Consider the following 25,010-nt stretch of genomic DNA (forward strand, 5'->3'; position numbering starts at 1 on the left):
CGTCGGAGCAGCCCCCCGCGCTCGGCGCCGCCCCGCCTCGCAGCCGTGCTCTCGCCGGGGAGCCAGCCACCGAGGGCGGAGGCGGGGAGAGAGCGACCGAGGCTGGGAGGGGTGTTGGCGAGAGCTCGCGCGCTGTGTATGGTCTGTCAGAGGCAGCTGACCTTTGAGGAGGAAATCGCTGCTCTCGGCTCCTTCCTGTAGTAACAGCCGCCGCCGCCGCCGCCGCCAGGAGCCCCGGCCGGGAGCGAGCGCCGGCCCCGTCGCCGGACCGCCCGGCACGACCAGGTGGGTGGCCCCGGCAGCGCGCCCCCGGCGACGCGCGCCCAGAGGGGGCACCCTGCTGCTGCTGCTGCTGCTGCTGCTGCCCGGGTCCTCGCCCCGCAGGCCCCGGAGCCCGACAGACGGAGGGGCGCTGGGGACGGTCCCTGGAACCCAGGGGGAGTTTCGGCGCCGCGTGGACTAGGGACGCGGGACGCGGATGGAGGGAGGAGGCCGAGGGTGGGCGCCGTCCTCGCCCTCGGTGGGCAGGGGGCGCTGTCGGACTGGACAGTGGGAGACGTCGGGGCACAGCGAGGTGCGGGGGGCGCAGCCCGAGAGAGGGAGTGTCTTGTCTCCCCAGCCCTCCCTCCTAAACACCCCAGCCACGTGCCAGCGGTGGCCGAGCCGTCCAGGGGAAACCTTCGGTGGCCTTGCCCTAGCTTTGGGCTGGAATATCCCCGCGTTCCCAGAAACTGAGACTCGGGGTTCGAAGCAGGGTAGGGGGTGTTTGCAGTCCTCCCCAGAGGGCCCGAGGGCCTCCGCCATCAAGTTTCTCTTTCAGTTTCTAGCTGTTCCCCCCACCCCCACCCCGGGAAGCCCCGGTGGGGCGAGGGGAGAGGAAGAAGGGGAGGGCACCTGACTTTCGGGAGCCCCTCCCCAAGCCTCAGCGGGTTCCTCGCTGGAGGGAAGGACGGCCTTCCCCTCCTCACCGTCTTTCTTCCCGCACAGGAAAGCGTGTCTGTGGGAGGGGAGGGGCCTGGCCTGACCGCGGTCCAGGGATGGGTGGGCACGGCAGGGCCAGGGGCAGGCCCAGTCCACGCCTGTGACGAGAAGGCACCTCCTCAGCGCTCTGCTCGCCCTAGGTGAACGGACATGGCGGGCTGGATCCAGGCCCAGCAGCTGCAGGGAGATGCCCTGCGCCAGATGCAGGTGCTATACGGGCAGCACTTCCCCATCGAGGTCCGGCATTACTTGGCACAGTGGATTGAGAGCCAGCCGTGGTAGGTGCCCCTGCCCGGCGCCTTGCCCTGCTGGTCGCTAACCATCAAGGCCCCTTGGCCTTTACGTCTCCTCTTGGTGGTTTGGGGAGATTCTGATCCTGGATGTCCCTCACTGTGTGGAAGGGGTGGTGTCCCAGGGAAAGGGGAACAGGGAAATGGGAGTCTGGGAGGGGAGAGGGGATGTTTCTAGATTCTGATGCCTGTGGAGCTGCAGGGAGCAAGTCTTGTGGGCAGGAGCCTGGGATTTTCCCGTCCTTCCTGGTACCTGACCTCCTCATCCGAGGAGGCACCATAGCAGGTTTCTCTCTCCTGCCTTGCGCTAAGGGATGCCATCGACCTGGACAATCCCCAGGACCGAGCCCAGGCCACCCAGCTCCTGGAGGGCCTGGTGCAGGAGTTGCAGAAGAAGGCAGAGCACCAAGTCGGGGAAGACGGGTTCCTTCTGAAGATCAAGCTGGGGCACTATGCCACGCAGCTCCAGGTGGGCGTGAGCTGCAAGCCGTCTGCAGGGAAACAGTGTCGGCCTTCTCTTTCCAGCACCAGAACCCCTGGGTTTTTTCCTGGTTTGGCCACTGACTCACTGTATGACCCTGAGCTTATCTGTGCTTCAATTTCCCCCACCCCCTCTTTCTAAATCAGACCTGTCAGATTCCCTTAGCCTATGACAAAGTAAGAGACGGGGCATGTTTGTCCCCAAGAGAAGGGGGATGGGTGAAAGCACTTTCTGGGTAGATCAGGCAGAAGGGATGGGAGTAGCCTGAGTCAAAATTCTGTTGTGAGAGAAACGAACACCGACAGATTCTAGAAAGGAGGGGATGGGCAACCAGACAGCTCTCTTGGGGCAAGTGGCATGCGAGAGGAGCAGCGTTGTCCTGGAGCCTTGAATTAAGGGTTTAATGTAAGGTGAGGGTGTGGGAGGAAGGAGTAAAGGGGAAAGAGGAAATTTTTGTGGAAATAGGAAAGGGATGTGGATGGTAATCATAGATGAGCATTTATTGGAACTCACTTGAAGTTTTAGAGAGCCTTCTTGAATACAAGCAGGAGGGTGCCAAGGAAATAAAAAGTCCATCCCAAAGGAGGCAGGAAACAGAAGAAACCTGGGGTGTGGGGGGTGTGGGAAGGGAAGTAAAATAGGAACCCAGAGCCAGGACTATAATGGAAAGTACCTTGACCTTGGCATTAGATGCCCCGAGTCTTGAGTCATCTGCTCACTCACTTGTTTGCCTTTGGACAAGTACTCAATCTCTCTGAGCATCAGTATTCTCATCTGTGAAATGAGGATAATGGTTTCTGCTTGTGTTATAGGGTTTCTATGATGCACAAGTCAAAGGAGATGGCAGATTGGAAGTACTTTGTAACCTGTGGCTTTCTAATGCAGTGTGAACCGAATGTGAAGATCTGGGAGGGGAAATCAAGTCAAGGAGAGATAGAGGTTCTGGTGGCAGTTCCTGAGGCTTCCGAGTGGAAGCTGAGGCATAGGCTGGAGGAGAGGAAGGAGTGGGTGGCACTGCAGTGGGCATGGTGGGAGCAGAGGGTGGCCTTTGGTAGCCACTGTTGGATTCTTTCAGAACACGTACGACCGCTGCCCCATGGAGCTGGTGCGCTGCATTCGCCATATTCTGTACAATGAACAGAGGCTGGTCCGAGAAGCCAACAATGTGAGTGTCCCATGGGTTTGGGGAAAGATTTTGAGAAGTCCTTTCACCTGCTCTCCTCTCCAGACACAGCTCTGTTTTATAAATACTGGCAAGAGAGAGCACCAAAGAAATAAAATACACAGGCAAGTGTGAGAGGCCATATTACATGCAGGTTTAGACTGACCCCACACACACACAGAGCCCCCACTCCCTGGCTCTATTTACTAGCTGTGCGACTTGAGCAAGTTACTTCACCTCTCTGAGCCTCCGATTTTTTCCTATTATAAATGAGGGCAGTCACAGTATCTACTCTATAGGGCTATTTCGAGGATTAAATGAGATACCATGTGGGCAAAGGATGTGTGCTGTGTGTTTAATCGTTCAGTCGTGTCTGACTCTCTGCAGCCCTGGGGACTGTAGCCTGCCAAGCTCCTCTGTCTGTGGAATTTTCCAGGCAAGAATACTGGAGCAGGTTGCCATTTTCTACTCCAGGGGATCTTCCCGACCCAGAGATCAAACCCACATCTCTTGTGTCCCCTGCCTTGGCAGGTGGATTCTTTACCACTGAGCCACCGGGGAAGCCCAGAGCAAAGAACAGACATATACAAATGAAGAAGAGGAAGCCCTAAAAACATATACACATCTGGAAACTCAATCTATGTCAGAGATGGCATTACAAATCACTAGGGAAAAGATTTGTCATTGAATAAATGAGGCCGGGGCAAAAGAAGAAATATCCTCTGGCGGGGTCTATGAGGAGAAATGGAGGTCTGTGTCAGAAGAATTAACCTGGGCAAGCTCAGAGAAGCAAGGCCCAGGGAGGCAGAGCAGGGACCTATTCCCCAGGTTCTGAAATCATAAAGATCTCGGACATATGCTTGGACAGTGGTGCAAATGGTACATTATCCGCAGTAAAGCAAAATGAATTTCATTAAATGATATCCCTTAGGTAATGACCACAGAATAATGCCTGAAGTGAAGTCATAGTTATTATTTACTTGTGGTGGACACTGATATCAAGAATTTGAGAGGTCATTCAGTAAACATTTATCGAGGTCCTGCTGTGCGTCTGACACTGGACTAGGATGGGAGAAACAGATAAAGTCCTGGCTTCCACCTAAAAGGGATTCGGGCTGTGATAGATTCTTTAGGACTCTGCTGAGTGCTAAGTCAGCCTATATGGAAAAAGGACCCAACTCAGATTGGGGCAGGCTGGCCAGTAGTGGGGAGGGTGTCCAGAGGACAAAGATGCCTGACTGTAATGAGGAAAGAGGGAGGAAGAAGGTGGAATGAGTTTTCTAGTGAAAAATAGCAGCAGTAGGATTTCCCTGGTGGTCCAGTGGTTAAGGCCCCACCTTCCACTGCAGGAGGCATGGGTTTGATCCCTGGTCGGGGAATTAAGATACCACATACCACAAGGTGCAGCCAAAAATAGAAATAAAGAAAATGCAAAATAAATAAATAGCAACAGTATATATGAGGGCAGGAAGGCACAAGCCATCTTATGACATTTGAAGAATTTTAAGTGTTTAGTGATACTGGGAAGAAGGGAGCCGACTGGGCAGAAGCCAGGTCACAGAGGGTTAACTGGTACAATTCTTGACTTGGTGCAATTACAGAGCTATCTGTAAACGTAGGAATGAGTCCGGTTCCAGTTAAGAAATACCTGCCTACAAGGCAGGTGCTGTTATGTTTGGGGGAAAAATAGTCCTCCAGTCATCAAGCTGTTCTTGGACACCTCTGACGTTCTGGGCCTTGAGGATTTTGTTGTGCACCAAATGGGACAAAGTCTTGGTCCTTAGGGAGCTCACTTTCTAGTGCAGAGAGGCAGACAAGAAAGAACATGCAGGAACATGACACGTTCAGTAGGGCAGTCCTATTTTAATGTAACTCTTCAGAAGAGGTCACTCTGAAAAGGTGCCAGTGGAAGTGCCAGCCTCAGGAGGATTTAGTGCCAGAATGTTCCAGGGTAATGGAACAAAACATGCAAAGGCCCTGAGGCAGGAACTCCCTGCGTATCCAAGGAACAGAAAGTGGCCAGTGTGGTTTAGCAACAAGGGAGCTGGGGGTGGGGTAGGCAGAGGCTCCTGGCTAGGGCCGTGGAGGCTGTGAAGGGAGTTTGGGTTTTATTCTGAGAGCAGTTTACTGGAGAGGCCCTAAAAATTTGGTTGAGGACTGCCCTGGGAGCCCAGTGCTTAAGAATCTGCCTGCCCATGGCGGGGACATGGGTTCAATTCCTGGTGCCGGAAGATTCCAAATGCCATGGTGCACCTAAGCCCGTGGGACACAACTACTGAGCTCTAGAGCCTGTGCTCTGCAACAAGAGAAGCCACTGCAATGAGCACCACAGCTAGAGAGTAGCCAGCCCATGAGCAGTAACAAAGACCCAGCACAGCCCAAAATAAGTAAGTAAAATAAAAACAAGAACAGCACTTGGTTGAAGGAATAGATCCAACCGGATTAGCTGAATGGCTGGATCCACAAAGCCTTTGTTGATGCCTCCTTGTACCTTCATTTGGGGGTCTTCAGGACTCCACCCATGAGCAGTTCACACTCTTCCCTCAGTCCTGAGGTCTTAGTGAGGACACAGAACGTATGTTCACATGGCTTTGTTCCCCATCATGTCCCCAGCATCTAGCATCATGGCATGGGGTCAGTGAATGACTGAAATGAGGGGCCATCATCCTTAGTAGGAAAACTCAGGTAACTCCTGGGATGGGTTGGGTTCTAGTCTCTCCAGAGAGAACTCAAATGGACCTTGTGTGGGGTACTCAGATGGAGGTCAGAACTGCAACAGAAGTTTCTACCAGAGTCTGCCAGGTCACCTATTTCTCGTCCTTTACCCCCTACACCCCTATTTTGGCAAATGACTCTTCTTCTGACTCAAAGTACCCTTCCTTCTTATTCTAGATTTGGTGTCTGGGGTCTGTAGTATTGGTGTTCCCCAAGGCCTGAGGTTTTTCTCCCATCCTCACTGCCCAGCTCACTGCTGCCTGCACCCTCCCCTGATATGTCTCCAGGGTAGTTCTTCTGCTGGGATCCTGGTTGATGCCATGTCCCAGAAACACCTTCAGATCAACCAGACATTTGAGGAACTGCGACTGGTCACGCAGGACACAGAGAATGAGCTGAAGAAGCTGCAGCAGACTCAAGAGTATTTCATCATCCAGTATCAGGAGAGCCTGAGGATCCAGGGTGAGCCTGGTGTGGGAGGGCAGTGCATGTCTGGAGGACCAGAGTGAGACCACTTTGTGAACTCCTGCAGGGTTGGGGCTGGGTCCATGTCTGTCTCCCCAGAGCCTTACCCAAAGCTTGGGACAAGTAACGGCTCCAGTGATGGAGCCCCTGCTGTGGGCCAGGCTCCAGGCTAAACCCTTATTCAATACAACCTTTACTCAATACGACTGTGTTATTCAACACAACTTTTACCATAGCCCTAAGAATTAAGTGGGGTTTCCCTGGTGGCTCAGATAGTAAAGAATCTGCCTGCAATGCAGGAGACCCAGGTTCGGTTCCTGGGTCAGGAAGATTCCCTGGAGAAGGGAATGGCTCCCCACTTCAGTATTCTTTATTCCTGTTTTGCAAATAATAAAACTGATGTTCAAAGAGAACATGCAATTTGGCCTGGGCTTCTTGTAAGTTGCAGAACTGGATGTTAACTAGAGATATTCATAAAATCCCTATATTTTATTAACCAGTATTTTGTATCTCGGTGAAAGAATGAATGAATGTGGACAGTGTTCCCCAATCAGAGGGAAAACCTAGGTTGGGAGTCCCCTGGTTGAACCAGGCTGGGGAGAGGTGGAACCCCAGGAATGCCCCTTCTTGAGCTTTACGGGAGGAGGACGCGACAGTGGAAAACTCTGCTGTCTCCCAGGTCTATAATTTTCTAGTAGCTGCCATGATTAGGGTGTGGGGGAAAAATTAACCCAGAAGGAATTAACCCCACTAAGTGTCCTTACGGTACGCTTTGAAGAGCCTTGAAACATGACTCATCTTCCTCCACTTCAAATTGACCCCAGAGCTGTATCACCCCCATCTAAGTGAGAACAGGAAGCCACCTTTTCCTTGTTCTTATTTTTCTGACTTCTTAAGGTAGAACCTCAGGTCATTGATTTTAGACCCTTCTTTTTTCTAATGTATATATTCAGAGCTACTGATTTCCCTCTCATTAATGCTTCAGCTGCATCTCATCATCTTGGATATGCTGTATACCATTATCATTCAATTTGAAATATTTTCTAATTTCTCTTCTGTTTATTTTACCCATACACTATTTAGACGTATATTGTTTAATTTCCAAATATTTGAGTTTTTTCTAGATGTCATACCATTATTGATTTCATTTCGTGGCTGAGGTCTATTGTTGTCAGAGAACATATGCATATGATCTCCTCTCTTAAATTTATGAAGACTTGTTCTGGGCCCCGGCATGTGCTCTATCTTGATGAATGTATTTTGTGGTCTTGAAAAGAATGTATGTTCTGAAGTTGTTTCATTTAAAAGTAGCAATAATAAATTCAATAATGTTAATGTATTTAACATTGTATATAATGCTAACATAATGAAGTAAAAAAACAAACAAACTGAGAAACCAATAACATCTATATTTTCCAAACATAATTTAGTGAGTAGAGTGGCATTGTTTTTTACATTTTTACAAATATTTTTAATGTTAGGCTTAGTCGGAGATAGCTGGATCTGGCTTTCAATCTGTTGTAATATCACATATCTTATAGCCTCTAGAAAACTCTGCTGTATACTTATAAGTGAATAAAAGAAAAAAAGGCAAATAAAGTCTTATGATTAAAAAAATAATAATAAAGTCATGATTTTATGAAAATAGTTCTGGCTTTGTGGACCTCCTATAAGGGTTTTAGGAAACCTTCAGGGGTCCCTGGCTCACACTTTAGGAACCACTGATACATGTCTTTATTGATTTATTTTTGCCTAATTGCTCCTATAGATAGAGAGGTAGCAAGATCTACTGTATTGTGTAATTCTCCGATTACTTATGTAAATATTTCCTTTTATGTTTTTTGAAGCTTTATTATTTGATGCATATATATTTATGCCATGCTTATTCGCTCAGTTGATTCCCTGGGTCAGGGAGATCCCCTGGAGAAGGAAATGGCACCCCACTCCAGTATTCTTGCCTGGAGAATCCCATGGATGGAGCAGCCTGGTGGGCTACAGTCCATGGGGTCGCACAGAGTCGGACACGACTGAGCGAGCTCACTCACTTTCACTTTTAGTCTCCCAGTCATATCCAATTCTTTGTGACCTCATGATCTGTAGTCTGCCAGGCTCCTCTGTCTGTGGGGATTCTCCAGGCAAGAATACTGGAGTAGGTTGCTAGGCCCTCCTCCTGGGGATCTTCCCAGATGCTGGACCAGATCAGATCGAACCCAGGTCTCCCACATTGCAGGCAGATTCTTTACTGTCTGAGCCACCAGGGAAGCATATATGTTTATAGTTATTTATAATTAGTATGTCTTTCTGATTGATTGACCCCTTAATAATTATGGAATAGCTTTCTTGATCTCTGGTATCCCTCTTTGTCTGGGGTCAAATATAATGCCTTCAGCCTTTTATTCTATATTAACACAATGTATTTTTTCATGCTTTTTATTTATTTTTTATTTTTAAATTAATTTATTTATTTTAATTGGAGGCTAATTACTTTACAGTATTGTAGTGGTTTTTGCCATACATTGACATGAATCAGCCATGGGTATACATGTGTTCCCCATCCTGAACCCCCCTCCCACCTCCTTCCCCATCCCATCCCTCAGGGTCATCCCAGTGCACCAGCTCTGAGCATCCTGTCTCATGCATCAAACCTGGGCTGGCGATCTGTTTCACATATGATAATATAGGTGTTTCAATGCTATTCTCTCAAATCATCCCACCCTCGCCTTCTCCCACAGAGTCCAAAAGACTGTTCTATACATCTGTGTCTCTTTTGCTGTCTCGCATATAGGGTCATCATTACCATCTTTCTAAATTCATTAGTATACTGTATTGGTGTTTTTCATTCTGACTTACTTCACTCTGTATAATAGGCTCCAGTTTCATTCACCTTATTAGAACTGATTCAAATGCATTCTTTTTAACAGCTGAGTATATATGTACCACATCTTTCTTATCCATTCATCTGCTAATGGACATCTAGGTTGTTTCCATGTCCTGGCTATTATAAACAGTGCTGCGATGAACAATGGGGTACACGTGTCTCTTTCAATTCTGATTTCCTAGGTGTGTATGCCCAGCAGTGGGATTGCTGGGTCATATGGCAGTTCTAGTTGCAGTTTTTTATTCATGCTTTTTAAAATTTGAAATGTAGACAGCACATAATTGAGTCTTTTTGTATTTATTCTGAAAATCTTTGCTTTTAATTGAGGTGTTCAGTTTATTAATATTTAATGTAATGTTAAATACCCGTCTACTGAGGTCCACATTTTAATATTTATTTTGTTTTGTCCCTTTTTGGTTTTTTGTTCCTCTGTTCTTCCTTTTAATTCTTTAAATTTTTAAAGATGCTGCTTTAACTTAACCATTTAAGCTTTCCTCCTACCCTACCCTATGGGTATTTTCTGTATCTTGAGATTAACGCATTGCCTGAGACTTAGCAGGCATTGAATAAAAGTTGGGGGGATGATTCAAGCAGGTCTTCATTACATCTGAATCCATCCCAGATTAACGTGAAAGAAAAGACAGCCCTTTTCCAAGATTAGGGAATAGGAGATTCAGGCTCTTATTTCTACCCAAGGCCATTGACTGGCTGACAGAATGGATGATCCGCTTCTTGGGTTTTCTGTTTGCTACTTGTGAGGTTGGGTTTGTCCCCATCATGCAATGTCAGTTCAGTCTCATTTATCAGGTGCACCCATCAGAAACACAGATGACTGATCTGTTTGTGTGAGGGCAGTCTCAGCTCCCTCCAGTGGAGCAGACAATTGCCTCACGTCTCCTGGCGTCCTTCCCAGAAGCTTCTGCAATTTGCCAGGAGAGACTTAAGTGGGTCACTTGCATAAGGAAGCCAGGTCCCGGTGTTGGGATTATCACTGTCTCCCTGTGGGTGGCAGGATTCCGAGTGGCTGTCCAGATTGTTCTGCTCCATTCCTTGCCTGCTCAGTCCCCTGCAGTCAGAATGGAGCCATATTTCTAAGTTCTCTTGAATAGAGTTGCTTTAGTCTGTCCCAGCCCTGTGTGTCCATAGGACCGGGTCTTGGCCATGTGACATGGCCCTCAGAGGCCTGCAAGGAGCTTGACCAAGACTTGCTGACTGACGCTCACGTCTTCTAGACTCAGCCCCAGTGAGGTCCCTGGGATGTTCAGAAAGGCCATTGGCGAGCGTAGGATGCCAGCACTGGGGACAGTGGTTACCTGTGGAGGGAGGGATGGGGTTACCAGCAGGGGAGGGGTACGGGTGCTTCACCATGGAAGTGCCTGATTTCTTAAGTGGCTTCTTGATACACAGGTGTTTCTTGTATCATCCTCTCTACTTCCTGTGTCTTAAGTATTTCATCACAGGTTGTTTGCAGAGGGAGTCAGTGAGGCCTGGTTACATATTCCTGCCATTGATGAGCGGCCTGAGAGCTGGTGTGGAGAGAAATTGCCTCTCTCTCCTGAGAGAATCTCACTGCTTTTGTGTCCCCAGTGGCCCCGACTCTCTCTGTGTCTCATTTCCGGTTGGTTAGCTGAGCTCACAGTGACCAACCTGGTTAAGCATGTTAGGGACCTTCACCGCCTGAAGAAAACCCCCTTCCCTGAGGAGAGGCTGCCAAGCCTGGTAGTCAGGACAAAGCCCACGGACCAGAGGCTTCTCACGAGGCTGTGCCCATGAGGTTGGGGCTGAGAGCTGCTCCATCTGCCTTTCACCCCCTCATGTAACCCATTAACCATAACTGACTTCCCTCGGGGGCCAATGGTGCCGGGCAGCTTCCTGAGCATTTTCTGTCTCATCACTTAGCAGCAGCCGCTGAAGTAGATGCCTCATGATGCTCCCCTTTTACAGATGGGAAAACTGAGGCATAGGAGAGTGGGGTGACTTGCCCAAGTTCACCACCTGGTGAATGGCGGGGTTCACTTCAGACCAGACATGGTGGCTCCAAGCCAGACCATGCATTGGGTGAGGCAGGCTAAGTAGGGGGTTGGCCAGGGCAGGCTTCTCCTCAGCTGTCCCCCAGGCTTCCATCTCCCCACTCCTTGAGAGGAGCTCAGAGTCGGGCCACAGGGGCCAGAGTCTTCTCATCTACGGGCCCCGTTGCTGTGGAACCTGACTGGCCGCTGGTCAGACATGTCCCCTTGAGGGTCTTGCCTCCAGAACAGATGGGCTCCCGGCTGGACCGGGGAGGTCATGGTCGTGGTGTCCTGTCCCCTCCTCCAGCTCAGTTTGCCCAGCTGGCCCAGCTGAACCCCCAGGAGCGACTGAGCCGGGAGACGGCCCTCCAGCAGAAGCAGGTGTCCCTGGAGGCCTGGCTGCAGCGCGAGGCCCAGACGCTGCAGCAGTACCGCGTGGTGAGTGGGCTCAGCGTCCCTCCCCTCCCGCAGGGGCAGTGACACCCTGAGCTGTCCTGGGGACCCTGAGGGAGGCAGAGAGCCAGGAGGAGAGCGGGACCCAGCAGAGCAGGAGGCCCGGGCCTTCTTCCCCATGGGGCCTGAGGGGGAGAGTCAGTCTGGGAGGAGGAGGCCCTGCAGGGCTGTTCTGAGAGCCCAGAAGGGCCGGCTGAGCCACCGCCCGACCCTCAGGAGCTGGCCGAGAAGCACCAGAAGACCCTGCAGCTGCTGCGGAAGCAGCAGACCATCATCCTGGATGACGAGCTGATCCAGTGGAAGCGGCGGCAGCAGCTGGCAGGGAACGGAGGGCCCCCCGAGGGCAGCCTGGATGTGCTACAGTCCTGGTACCAGGGGTGTGGGGCGGGGAGGGGCAGGCAGCAGAGTGGTGCTGCCAGCTGCTGTTTGCGCCCACGTCTACATGAGCAGCTGGCTCCCTCTGTCTGGGCACGGGTCTTATCCCACCAGTGGTGTGTTTGGTGCTGACACCGGTGTCCCTTTCTGTGCCCCCTCCCCTGGGAGGATGCTGGGGTGGGGCCAGGTGGCAAAGTGGCGCTCAGGCTGGTTGGACCCCAGTCAGTGTCGCTCCTCCTGGGTGTTTCTCTGGTTTTTTTGGAAGGCAGGGCATCTCTGCTGTGCCCAGTGCACAGGCGAGGTGGCTCGGGCACCAGGCCTTCCTGGGGGTGGAGCTGGGTGTGGGCCTTGTCCCCGCCTGGGCGCCTGCCAGCTTCTGGCCTGGAGGATGGGGGTGAAGCCCGTGTCCTTCCCTTGGGCCCTGGGGCTCGGATTCAGGTGTGAGAAGTTGGCGGAGATCATCTGGCAGAACCGGCAGCAGATCCGCAGAGCCGAGCACCTCTGCCAGCAGCTGCCCATCCCCGGCCCCGTGGAGGAGATGCTGGCTGAGGTCAACGCCACCATCACTGACATCATCTCAGCCCTGGTGACCAGGTGACTCCTGGCCACGCCCCGCTCCCATCTGGTTGCCCTGGGTGGGGGGCAGCAGGGTCTTTGCAGATGGGGAGCTCTGGCTTAAATCCTTCAGTTTCTGCCTCACACCCTCCTCCCATCCCTCTCCATCCCCTGTTGCTATGGCCTCTTGCTGTCGACCTCACCCAGTATTTCTCGTGGACACTACACGGGCATTTGTCTCCTGCAACTCCTTTCAGCTGCTGAGTTCCTTTCACTGCCTCCCTTCCCGCCAGCTCCCCTGACTCACAGTGGCCCCAGGGAGGGTGGACTGCCCGCAAACCCTCCCTTCACCTGCTCAGCCTGGTGCAAGGCAGCCTCCCCACGTGGAAGGTGGGGCCAGAGTCCTGTCCCCTGAAGTATCTCCTGTCCCTTGTGTCTCCGCAGCACCTTCATCATCGAGAAGCAGCCCCCTCAGGTCCTGAAGACCCAGACCAAGTTCGCGGCCACCGTGCGCCTCTTGGTGGGCGGGAAGCTGAACGTGCACATGAACCCCCCCCAGGTGAAGGCCACCATCATCAGCGAGCAGCAGGCCAAGTCACTGCTCAAGAACGAGAACACCCGCAAGTATGCTGCCCGCTCCTTCATCTGCCCTCCCCCAGCTCAGCCTCTGCTCTGTAGCTGGGGTCCCAGGTGATGAGGACACACGGGGCCTCCCACTCTTTGTCTCGCATTGCAATGACAGATGACTCTGTCTGTCTGGGGGTACTCCTCGCACACAGAGCAAATCAAGGACTTCACTATTAGGGTATCCCAGGATCTGTGCTGAGCACTGGCACAGTGCTGGGATCCACACCAAACTTGGCTCCATCACGGCCCAACCTTTAGGCTAGCAGGCAGCAGACGTGAGAATTGATTACTTGCTGGCATGTGAAAAGAGAGACGACTGGGGCACCATGAAAGTGGGTCATGGAGGGGGTGGGACAGAATGACAGCTAGTTTCAAGGCTGCGGGGTGACTAGGAGGAGATGGTGAACGGGCGTGGAGAGGGCAGACGTTCGGGCAGAGAGAACACGGGCCTGTCTGGAGGAGGAGCAGACAAAGGGCGTGGTGGATGGAGAACCCGGGGTGAGGTCCTGGGATTAGGCCAGGCCACCCGTGAAGGGCGTGGGAGTGAGTGAAGGAGGGCGGGAATGAGTGAGGGGAGAGACTGGGTCCTGAGTACTGAGGCCCACTGTGTGCTCTGGGGCTAGGATGACGAAGATGACGAAGAGTTCTCACTCTCTTAGAGCCTGCCTTTGGGCTGGGAACAAGACAGTCATATACTCTTAAAAATCAGGCAGCGTCAGAAGGCAATAGAGTCTAGACAGAAAATTAAAGCCAAGCAATATCACAGCGCCTGGATAGATGTTGCAACAGCACATGGATGGCCAAGGAGGGCCTTTCTGAGGATCTATTTGAGTGGAGACCTGAATGAGAAAGTCAAGAATGCAACAGGGGAATTTGCCTGGTGGTCCACTGGTTAAGACTCCACCTTCCAATACAGGGGGTATGGGTTAGATCCCCGGTTGGGAAACTAAGGTCCCATATGCCTCGGGGTACAGCCAGAACTTTTTAAAAAATTTAAAAAATAGTAAAGTGCAAAATGCATTACTTAAAAAAAGAATGTAACAGGAAGGCAAGTACAGGAGTCCCCAGGCAGCACTGAGCTTGTGTGTTCAGCAAACAGACAAGATACTGTGGGCTTGCTTGTTCTGAATGAGGGGAGGGGAGCCCAGTGAGGCCAGGGCAGGGGTTGATGGCATGGATCTTGTTAGGCTGAGGTCATGATTTTTATGTCAAGTGGGCTAGAAGCTGCCAAAGGCCCCCACGTCAATCTTGACGCCCAAGGAACTTTAACATTGGCCCCACCCTTGGGGCTTTGCTCGGATGCTCTCAGGTTGATGAGGAAAGACAGCCCAGAGGAACGCTCTTAGGGGAGGGGTCAGGGGCTGCTGTGGGGCCTTCTGGAGAAGCTGGGGCCCAGGGTGCATACAGGACAGTGCTCTGGGCCTGGGCCCAGCGGAGACGGGTTCCCCTCTGCTTGGCAGTGAGTGCAGCGGGGAGATCCTGAACAACTGCTGTGTGATGGAGTATCACCAGGCCACAGGCACCCTCAGCGCCCACTTCAGAAACATGGTGAGGACAGGGCCCGGCCCGAGCTGGGAGGTCTGTTCAGAGCTGAGTCCTGAGTCCTCGTAACCTGCCACGTTCCCCTCGTCCCCTTTTGATCTCCCACCCTGCAGTCCCTCAAGAGGATCAAGCGAGCTGACCGGCGAGGTGCAGAGTCTGTGACGGAAGAGAAGTTCACGGTCCTGTTTGAGTCTCAATTCAGTGTTGGCAGCAATGAGCTTGTGTTCCAGGTGAAGGTGAGGCCTGGCTCCCCTGTCCCCTGCAGGCCACCCAGCTGACTTGGGAAAGCCAGAGACTGGAATCCTTGCATACGCTCAGTCCAGTTACCCCATGATGCTCTCAGAAAACCTAATTTCACTCTGCTGGTGCTTATTTGCTAGATTGTAATCTGGCACCTGGGCTTCCCTGGTGGCTCAGATGGCAAAGAATCCACCTGCAATGTGGGAGACCTGGGTTTGATCCCTAGGTTGGGAAGATCCCCTGTGAGTTAACCCACTCCAATATTCTTACCTGGAGAATCACCATGGACAGAGGAGCCTGGCGGGCTAGAGTTCATGGGGTCCCAAAGAGTAGGACACGACTGAGTGACTGAGCACAGACAGCAATCTGGCACCCACCCTCAGGATTGAGGCAATGGCCAAAAAGAAATGGGCTGTGTTTTTTGTTTATTTCTGCTTTGGTTTTGCTGGAAGGGGCTTGAGGAATGGCGGTCAGGTGCCTCCCCCAAGTGGAGGGCAAGACCAGGGTCATAGGCCCTCATCCCTCATTCCCTGGATTCCCGTAGACCCTGTCCCTTCCCGTGGTTGTCATCGTTCATGGCAGCCAGGACCACAATGCTACTGCCACGGTGCTGTGGGACAATGCCTTTGCTGAGCCGGTGAGTCCCCGTGGGACCCCCACCTCAGCCCCAGCCCCTCAGAGGTTCCCAGGGCCAGCCCCAACCCCAGGGCTCCTGCTGAGTGGTCTTCTCCCACCCTTGGGCCAAACCAGTGGTCAGGGGGCAGCTGGTGTGAGCGCCCTGCCCTCAGCACGACCTCAGCTCTGTCTGGGCTCCAGGTCACGGGACTGGGGTCTCCTAGGTCTGTGAGCTTGGTGCTTGGAATCTGGCCCCTGATCTCTGCTCCCAGGGCTCCGTTCTGGGTCTCTACCCCTATATACCCGTCCCTCTGCTCCTGCCCCCCGTTTCTTTCCATTGTGTTTTTGTCTCCTTTCCTGGATCTTTCTCACTCCCCTCTGCCTCTTGGTATCTGTGTGTGTGTGTGTGTGTGTGTGTAAATATCTCCTATTCCCTCAATCTTTTCCCTTTTCTTCTCTCCCTCTCAGGGCAGGGTGCCGTTTGCGGTGCCCGACAAAGTCTTGTGGCCGCAGCTGTGCGAGGCGCTCAACATGAAATTCAAGGCCGAGGTGCAGAGCAACCGGGGCCTGACCAAGGAGAACCTGGTGTTCCTGGCGCAGAAGCTGTTCAACAGCAGCAGCAGCCATCTCGAGGACTACAACGGCATGTCCGTGTCCTGGTCCCAGTTCAACCGGGTAAGGGACGCATTGCCTGCTGCCTGCCTGGGACTATCTCTACCCCTCCCCACCTCACAGACAGGCACCTGGTCCATGGGCCCCCTCCACCCCCAGACCCCTCTCCTACAACCAGGAGAGATGGGGGCTGGTGCCCCAAGGAGTGGAGACAGCCATGAGACCCGAGGCAAGACTTTGGAAAGAACCCAGAGCTGGAAGTCAGGGTCCCCGGGCTCTGGTCCTCAACATGTTACCTCATTTGCCAGGCCCCTTCTGTTCTCTGCATCGCACTTTTCCCATCTGTAGAATGAAGGGGTTGGGCAGGAATGACTTTGGAGGTCTCATCCAGCTTGGACAGTTTCTTGCACCTTTGACCCCCTCCATGGGATTGTCCCAGATCCCTGTGTCTGAGAGGATGGGCTTTCCAGGTAGCGCTAGTGGTAAAGAACCTGCCTGCCAATGCAGGAGATAAACGTGGGTTCGATCCCTGGGTTAGGAAGATCCCCTGGAGGAGGGCATGGCAACCCACTCCACTATTCTTGCCTGGAAAATCCCATGGACCGGAGGCTGGTGGGCTATAGTCCATAAGGTCACAAAGAGCCGGACACGATTGAAGCGACTTGGCACACAGGCACTGGGTGAGGACACAGGGGCACCAAGTGTTCCCTGGACCACCTGAGATGATGGGGACACAAGCCCTAACCTGGGCTTTCCCGGGCACCCTCAGGAGAACTTGCCCGGCTGGAACTACACCTTCTGGCAGTGGTTCGACGGGGTCATGGAGGTGCTGAAGAAACATCACAAGCCCCATTGGAATGACGGGTGAGGCACGGCGGGTGGGAGGTCGGGGCTCAAGGGACAGTGGCTGGTGGCCCAGCAGTGACTCTCTGTGCTCCATGCACCCAGGGCCATCCTAGGTTTTGTGAACAAGCAACAGGCCCATGACCTGCTCATCAACAAGCCCGACGGTACCTTCTTGTTGCGCTTCAGCGACTCAGAAATTGGGGGCATCACCATCGCCTGGAAGTTTGACTCTCGTGAGTTCCGTGCATTGCCCACACTCCCGCCCCAGTGGCTCTGTTTCTCATTTCCTCATTCCCATTCTCCATCAGGCCTGTATCCTTAGAAGGGGTCCAGTGGGAAAGATGGGAACTGAGCTTGGAGGGTGGGTGGAGTGTTGTTCAAATACCCAGTCTCTATTGGTTTCCTCTTGGGAGAACCTAGCATCACTACCCCCCACAGCCTCCAGAACTGCTGAGCGAGTCCTTCTTTGTCCTGACCCAGACTTGTTGGTATCTGCTCGCCCGTGGTCACTTCCTTGCCCTGTGCTGAGAACAGGGGTGGGGTAGCAGTGCAGGCTTTTACCTGGATGTCTCCACAAGCCTGGCCCCCAGCCCTACAGCTCCAATCCTCCTGTGGGCAGTGGGTTGTGAAAATGAGCTTGGCCTTTTCACAGCTGACCGTAACCTGTGGAATCTGAAGCCATTCACCACGCGGGATTTCTCCATCCGATCCCTGGCCGACAGGTTGGGGGACCTGAACTATCTCATCTACGTGTTTCCCGACCGGCCCAAGGATGAGGTCTTCTCCAAGTACTATACTCCTGTGCTTGGTGCGTCTGCCCAACACACCTCCCAACACACTCCCGGGGCTAAGCAGCGGGTACACCCCAGGAAGAGCCCAGGGGCCATTTCCCCTGTGAGGGCTGGTCCGTGGGATGGCACAAGGCACGCAGAGGGGATTTCAGGGCTCCGTGCACCCAGGGCCATCCTAGGTTTTGTGAACAAGCAACAGGCCCATGAAGCGGAAACCCCGACCTAGCTTTCTTCCCTGCAAAGCAAACACTGAGTGCACTCCCTTCTGCGCCCTTGGAGGAGGAGGCGGCTGCAGTGTAGGGGGAGGAGCAGGATCACGCAGACCCACAGATAATGCACAGCTCCCATCTTAATCAACTGCTCTCACCCCTCTCCACCCTCAAACCTGCCCTCACAGTTGAGGGTAGGAAGCAAAATGGACAGGTTTTTTTCTCTTCAACCTGGCCCCACTCCTTTGGTTGGGTTTGTTCCTCGGTGTGGACTCTGTTTCCTTGGCAGGGGTGGGGACGGGGAGAGAGGAAGCCAAGGGCCAGGAAAGGAAGTGGGACATGGGATGAGACTGAAACCAGAGGTCTGGGGGGTCACCTGGTGACTGTCAGCAGGTGTTCAATGGGTCTGTGGGAAATCTTATCCCTGATGAGCCCCGTGGCATTGTGGGGAGTGGGGAGGGGGGGGCCGACTGCGTAGGGCGGTGTCTACTCCCCTGGGAGCTCCCAGTGACTTTGGTTCTCATCACCATCCCCACCCCCCCACCCTCGGCAGCTAAAGCAGTGGACGGATACGTGAAGCCACAGATCAAGCAAGTGGTCCCTGAGTAAGTGTCCGGGCCCAGCGTTGGTCTCCTGCTGCCTCTTTTCTCCTCCCCGCGGCTCCACCTGGCTCTCCTCACCCCCCACCGCCTCCCCTCCTATTCCCTCCCCCACCCCACTTGGCCCCGCCCTGGGGAGGGGAACTGGGCGTGGTCACAAGGGGCGGGTACCCAGGGCCCCGCCCCTGCACCGGAGCCCTAGGCTCAGGGGCCAGTTGTCCTTCCACACCTGAGAAAGACACGAAGGTGCCCCCGAGCCCCTCCCCGCTGAGGCTCCGCTTCCTCCCACAGGTTTGTGAGCGCCTCTGCAGACTCTGCTGGAAGCAACGCCACCTACATGGACCAGGCTCCTTCCCCAGCCGTGTGCCCCCAGCCTCACTATAACATGTACCCACAGAAGTAGGTTGTGTTCTCATGCAGCTCCATGTACCCACAGAAGTAGGTTGTGTTCTCATGCAGCTCCGGGGGGAGGAACCCAGAGGGCTAATGGGCAAGGACACCAGAGCTCCTCTCCGTCTGAGACCACCCAGGCCAGGTGGGCTTGGGTATATGCCCAGGTGCAGGGTGGATGAGATCAGCCAACCAGGAGCACAGAGTATTGTGAAATAGCAGGGCCCTTGCTCTGGTGCTGAGTAGCTGTGTGACCTTGGGGAAATTATGGAGCCTCTCTGATGCTCAGTTTCCTTATCTGTAAAATGGAGGCAAGAGTACCTACCACATGGGACTGGGGTCAGGCTCAAGCAAGAGACTGCAGGTAATGCATTTAGCCCAGGTAAGGCTGTTGTAATGGCTTGATACAGAGTATCTCTGGGTGGTGGTGGTTCTTAGGAGTTGTGTGGGAACAGGACATGTCTCTCCTCTCTGAAGTTCCCAGAGAAGAAGATTCATTCTCTTTCCAGCCAAGGGTGGCCTACTGCCATGGGATGACCACAGGCTTGGGAGTCACAAAACTGGAATTCCACTCCTGACTCCACCTGCCTACCAGGTGGCTCTGAACAAGCTTCCTAACATGGTTGAGCCTCAGTTTCTTCCTCAGTGGCTGTGGGGATTGGCATAACGTGGTTGAAAGGCCCAGGCCTTCATAGGTGCTCAGTGTCTCGTGCCTGAGATCTCATGGGCAGAGCTCCTTCACCCAACCACCTGTTTTTACAGAGGAGGGCAGGGACAGGGGAAATGAATTCCCTGAGATCCCTCAGTGAGCTTGTGAGTGATGAGACTAGAACCGGGGTGTCTTCCGACAAACTAGTGACTGACTGATTCAGCTTGGTGGTGCGGGCATCTAGCCAGAGCAGGTCCTGTTCCCATGAGACTGAACGGGGATCAGGCTGGGCGCTGTCCCCCAGGAGCCTGGGGCTCTGCGGCAGGCCAGCTCCCTCTGATACCCCTCTCCCCCTCCCAGCCCTGACCCGGTGCTCGACCAGGATGGAGAATTCGACCTGGATGAGACCATGGATGTGGCCCGGCACGTGGAAGAACTCCTCCGCCGCCCAATGGACAGTCTGGAGCCCTCTCTCCCCCCGCCCACTGGTCTCTTTACCCCCGGCAGAGGCTCGCTGTCCTGAATGTTTGTTGGAACACTGCACTCCTCTGTGGAAACAATCCCCAGTGTGCAGGGTCCTATTCATTGTGATTTTGTATTTGTATCTCTGTGCATACTGATGCCTTTGCAGGCAGCCCATGTACACATGTAGATGTGCGCGCATTTGTGTACGAGGTGTGCCCACCTCGCCTCCGCAGTCTTAGGTGTGTGGCTGCCTTGTTCTTCTTCAGATGAAGGCATTCCAAGAGCTCACTGGGTCTGTCTGTGGAGAGAGACCAAGCCGCTTCTGTGGTCACAGGTACGCCAGGCAGGCAGACCTATTCCTGCCAGAGCCTTAGTCTGCTCAGCAGCTGTTTGAATGGAATTATTTGCGAAGGGAAAGGAGACAGGTAATTTCTCTAAGCTCAAGTTTTATTCCTGAGTTAGCTAGCAGCTTCGCCTCTCAGTTGTGTGCGTGGATCTGCTCTGGTACAGTGTTGGTCTTTTGCTTCTTCCCCTCAGGAGGGAGGTGATGAGTGAAATTTTATACTTTATCTCCTGAATAGGGACTCCAGAGTTTTTGTGAACTGAGAGCTTGTCTAGGCTGTGGTTATGTCCCTAAACACAGCAGAAAGGGGTCTTTTGCCTCGGGCCTGGAGTTCCCTGGCCTCTTGGCCCCCAGCTAGGGGGGTCCGGCTTCATGTGTATAATGCTGCTGCCCACATTCCTGCTCTTCATTCCCCCGACCCCAATCCCATTCCCTCCATCTGGCCCCAGCCTTTCCTTGCCTCTGTCTCCAACCTTGCTCACTATGGAAGAAGTTGGGGGAGGGGGGGAGAGGTCCAGGGCTTGCAGGGTTGATCCCCTCTCCTGGAAAAAACCTGCAGCAAGAGGCAGCACCAGCGACTTGCTGTGCGCCCGTGGAGTCTGGAGGAGGGAGGGGTAAAAGCTGATGGCGGTCCACTCTGCTGGGAGGGGGAACTTGGAATAGGGCCTCTTCGCGGTTGCATAACTGACTGTGGTCTGAGAAGGCCCCTCCCGCCGAAGCTGCCGCCCACAGGCAGCCCCAGGGCAGCTGACAGCCAGAGTCCTGGAAGGGGTCCCAAGTTGAAACATCTCTCAAGGAAGGTGGGGACAAGAAGCAGGATTCTTTTGTACTTTGTACATAGGCTACACATTTGTGTAAACAGTTTTTGAATAAAATATTTTTTTTTTTTCGTAAATTTGCTGGTAAGGCTCCTGGGTCATGGGGACAGCTGGAGTTCTCTTGTTCCTTTCCTCCTGCATAGCTGGTGCGGTAACCTGCAGTCTGCTCCCTTTTCTGTGGTTTTTAAGGGCACCACACTCCACCCCCCTTCCCCACCCCAATACTTGCAGTGCCTCTCCGAAGACTAAAGAACTTGTCTTGGGGAAAGCCAGGACAACAATTACTGGGAGCGGGAGCAGGGGAGAACTCTGGTCCCCGCCTCCTGCCCTTATCAGCTGCTGCTATAAGCAGTCTGGAGGGTGGCAGCTGAAGGCCAGCGCCCACCATTCTCAACCCGGCTGGCAACCCCGCTGGATGGACATGGAGAGCGGGGAGCGCTGCAGGAGCCTCCCCGCAGTCCCTTCTCCCCGGGTCCCTTTCCAGAGACCAGCAGGTGGCACCATTCCACTGCCACTGCGTTTTCAAGCGGTTGATTTTTGAGGCTGGGACGGTCTCCCCATTTGGACCCATTGGCACCGAGAGTCCAGGGACTGTTGCCAGGGCCTGGGGGCGGGGGAGCAAGGGCCTACGACAGGGTTTCTTCGGGGCTCAAAGCAAGGGAAGAGGGGCTCGCAGCCCACCCGGAGAGGCGCAGGAGCCCAGCGCGGGTGGGCGGGAGGGGAGGCAGCCACGGAGCCCGGATCACATCTAATCTGCAGCCGCATCTCTACCCGGGGAGGCGGCGCGTATCTCCCGCACCCGCTCGTCTCCATGGTGCTCGGCGCCGGGGCGGGGGAGCCAGGCCAGTGGGCGCCTCGGTCTGTGAGTTATCACCGCCCACGGCCCGGGGCCCGTAGCCGAGGCCCGTTGAGTGTTGACGATCGTCCCCATGGAGCGAACTGAAGAGAAAGTGATAATGGAACCAACTGTGGAAGAGGCCTAGGGGTTGGGAGTGTCTGCCCCTCAACCCCCTGAGGTGGCTTATCTGACCCCAGACAGGACACCGCGACTTGTGAAGGCCCCGGAAGGGAGGGAGGTCGCGGAGAGGAGGGAGGTAGGAAGGGGGAGACAGGAGGCCTCACTCTGCAGCCTTTGTCGCGGAGAGGAGGGAGGTAGGAAGGGGGAGACAGGAGGCCTCACTCTGCAGCCTTTGTGCACCAGGAGTAGTACCCCTGGCTCCTCCAGGTACCCCTGAGCTGGAGGCTGGTGGCTAATGTAAGATGGGGTGCAGGGTAGATGCTCCGTGCTCCAGAGGTGGGCCCCATCAGCTCCAGCATGAGAAGCTAAGATCACCAGCCCAGGAATGGGGTAGCCACCATCTTGCAAGACCCAGGCTCAGCCTATGAGGCCCCTCAGAACTGACGCAGGGGAAGAGGGACTCCCCTCCCAACCCAGCCCCCAGCCAGACACAGAACTGCCATGCTATGGGAGGGTTATAACTTTTATTTCTGAAAGTTAAAGTAGATACAGCAATATACAAAAAAAAAAAAAAAAAAAAACCCACAACATAATAATATAAATTTTTACACTATTAAGTAAGTATACATTGGAATTTGAATGCAGTGGCCAGGACAGCATCTCACAAACCACCCTGTGGGTAGGTTAGGCATCCTTGGGAATCCCTTGGCTAGACAGGGGGCTGGCAGAGAGAATGCAGGCAGGTTCTTTAAGGGAGGGTCTCAGCTCCTCTCAGGGCTTTTGCTAATATCAGGGTTAAAACCAGATACTCATACGACCTAAGAGCCACGGATTTTACGATTTCTGCTCCAGCAAAGCCAGGATTCTTGCCCCAGGTCCCTCATGTTAAGCTTATTTCCATCTAGAGAGTTGGAGGGGAATCTCTCTGCATTACCTGTCAACCCCTGTTTGTCTTGGAGAGGTCTTATCCCCTTCAAAAATTGGCGAATTTGGGTGTAACGCAAAGCATCCCTAGAAACTCTGGTCAACTGAGACAAGATGGCTGTAGCCGACCCAATCTAGCCATGCTTCTGGGTCTGAGAGGCCCCGTATCAGAGACCATCCCACATGCTACCTATGTTCTGAGATGCACAGTACATGCAGTTGTTCTGCCTAATTGTGGGGCCTCTACAGGGGGAAGACAGTCACCAGTGCTGGGGGGAGGTGGGAGTGTACATTCCCTCACACAACAGACAGACCCCGAGCTTATCACTAAGCCTTTGCCCCTGGCTTGACAGAGTGAAATGATTACAGGTGCAGCAGGAAATCTCCAAGGAACTGGGATAAGAACTGTATTCCCTGAGCTCAACTAGACCCTCGACTGGGGGTCTGTAGTCTGACTCGTGTTCAACCTGTGTCTCCCTCTTATCTGAAAAGGTCCCAAGACCAGGTGCGTAAAGCAAACAGGACAAGGGACCTTTAGACACTGGAAGGAGCCACCCAGCAGAGGGGCTCAGGTCGATGGGAAAAGGAAGAATTGTCCTGTCCCTTCTAAGACACCCACCCAAGCTTGGCAACAGGAGAAGCCCAGGGAGAAAGAGAGATCAGGTTGTAAATGCCCCTCTGCCCAGCCTTACCTACAAACAGGCCAACATGCTAAAGGGGGAAATAAAAACTTTATTAAAAAAAAAATCCTAAAATATTTAGGGTCTCCTTCAACCTTCCTATTTCAAACCAAAGGCATCTTCAGAAGATATCTTTTAAGGGTTGGATCTAAAATTCATGTCAGGGGTTATATAAATTATCGGCCTGAAGAAAGCTGAATATCTGAAGCACCAAGGAGGAAATTAACTGAGTTTTCTTAAATACAGAGGAAGCTATGCCAATACAGTCAGTGTCTTTTGCCCTTAAAAAAAATTACTGAAGATTAAAAATAAACCTAGGGGCTTTGAAAGTCCTAGCATCTATCTGGACGTTAGCAAGGTTGAAAGTGTGGTGCCGGGAGGATGAGGCGAGAGGCTGCCCATGGCATCAGCTTACAGAATAGGCAGAAGGATGCAGCTGGCACCAGGAGGCACTTGACTCACAACGACAAGAAGCTGCTGAGAAAGGGGCCGGGGGGCGGGGGAGGAGGGCAAAAAAAGATGTTTCCTCTTTCTCCCTCTCGCCGCCCCTTCCACATCCCCTGATCACAGTTGTGGAGCGTGTATTCTTATTTGCATGTAGATAAAAGCATATCACCCACATTCATTCATTTCTCTATTTTAAAAAAGTGCCCAGATTGCTCAGAGATAGCTAAAGTGAGAGATGAAAAAAAAAAAAAAAAAAATCTGGAACCGCAAAGCTGGGAGCTGAGTTGATCTGGGCTTAGGCTGTGTAAGGGCTGGTGGGACATGGGTTGGCGCATCCGTCATCTCTCTGCAGCCTCCGTCCTCGGCTCCTCACATGGGGGAGGTAGCGCACTCCGAGGTCAGCTCCATGTCGAACGTGAGGGACTCTGGAAGAAGGGGACACACACGGGGAGAGCCAGTTCAATTGCCTGGGCCCCACAGCAGGCAGGGCACACAGCCCTAGCTTTCTGGGGCACGGGGCTCAGACCACCACTGCCATCCAGTCTCCTGCCCCTGCCCCTCAGTCATCAAGAAGGGGTAGAGAATTCACATTCTCTCTCCTCCCTATGGGGTCTTGCCTTCTGAAAGGGCACCCACCCCTCTAGGCTGTCGCAGAGCTCCAGACTCAGTTCCCTGTGCCCATACAACAGCTGCCCACCGGCTATCTACTTTACACGTGGTAAAGGATGTATGGCAATGCCGCTCTCTCAGTTCATCCCACCCTCTCCTTCCCCCGCTGTGTCCAAAATCTGTTCTGTATGTCTGCCCTGCAAATAGGTTCATTAGTACTGTTTTTCTAGATTCCATGTATATGAAATTATGTTCATGGTAATATACGAAACTTGTTTTTCT

General features: G+C 53.3%; 2 protein-coding genes across 7 annotated transcripts in view; one reads left to right on the plus strand and one right to left on the minus strand.

Moving 5' to 3' along the window:
* The first annotated feature begins 126 nt into the window (after positions 1-126).
* On the plus strand, positions 127-22,670 carry STAT5A (signal transducer and activator of transcription 5A). 2 transcript variants are annotated; one of them, XM_061391833.1, is made up of 19 exons: positions 127-285; positions 1,122-1,259; positions 1,584-1,740; positions 2,828-2,917; positions 5,917-6,091; positions 11,289-11,419; positions 11,651-11,802; positions 12,248-12,403; positions 12,809-12,988; positions 14,452-14,539; positions 14,647-14,769; positions 15,318-15,410; positions 15,857-16,063; positions 16,770-16,864; positions 16,949-17,079; positions 17,499-17,654; positions 18,400-18,451; positions 18,737-18,883; positions 19,845-19,934. In XM_061391833.1, the coding sequence occupies exons 2-18, from the start codon at positions 1,132-1,134 to the stop codon at positions 18,846-18,848; spliced, it is 2,226 nt and encodes a 741-aa protein (XP_061247817.1). In that variant the 5' UTR covers positions 127-285; positions 1,122-1,131; the 3' UTR covers positions 18,849-18,883; positions 19,845-19,934. The 2 variants fall into 2 exon arrangements, with proteins under 2 accessions (XP_061247817.1, XP_061247816.1); XM_061391832.1 differs by having other exon boundaries at positions 130-285; positions 18,737-18,844; positions 19,845-22,670.
* STAT3 (signal transducer and activator of transcription 3) overlaps positions 22,574-25,010 on the minus strand; it is a 75,830-nt gene continuing 73,393 nt past the window's right edge. For all 5 annotated transcript variants that reach the window (XM_061391841.1, XM_061391845.1, XM_061391843.1 and 2 more), the window contains one exon: positions 22,574-24,544. In XM_061391841.1, coding sequence (XP_061247825.1) covers positions 24,489-24,544 — 56 coding nt within the window. In that variant the 3' untranslated portion in view covers positions 22,574-24,488. The remainder of the gene's footprint in view (positions 24,545-25,010) is intronic.

This window comes from Bos javanicus, chromosome 19 (assembly GCF_032452875.1).
Source record: "Bos javanicus breed banteng chromosome 19, ARS-OSU_banteng_1.0, whole genome shotgun sequence".
NCBI classification, from domain to species: Eukaryota; Metazoa; Chordata; class Mammalia; order Artiodactyla; family Bovidae; genus Bos; species Bos javanicus.

Bases quoted from the DNA above. Each gene is read 5' to 3' on its own strand.
- STAT5A (XM_061391832.1), top strand. From the start codon at position 1,132: ATGGCGGGCTGGATCCAGGCCCAGCAGCTGCAGGGAGATGCCCTGCGC. The intron at 12,404-12,808 runs GTGACTCCTGGC...GTGTCTCCGCAG, and splicing joins ATCTCAGCCCTGGTGACCAG to CACCTTCATCATCGAGAAGC. The intron at 16,064-16,769 runs GTAAGGGACGCA...GGGCACCCTCAG, and splicing joins CCTGGTCCCAGTTCAACCGG to GAGAACTTGCCCGGCTGGAA.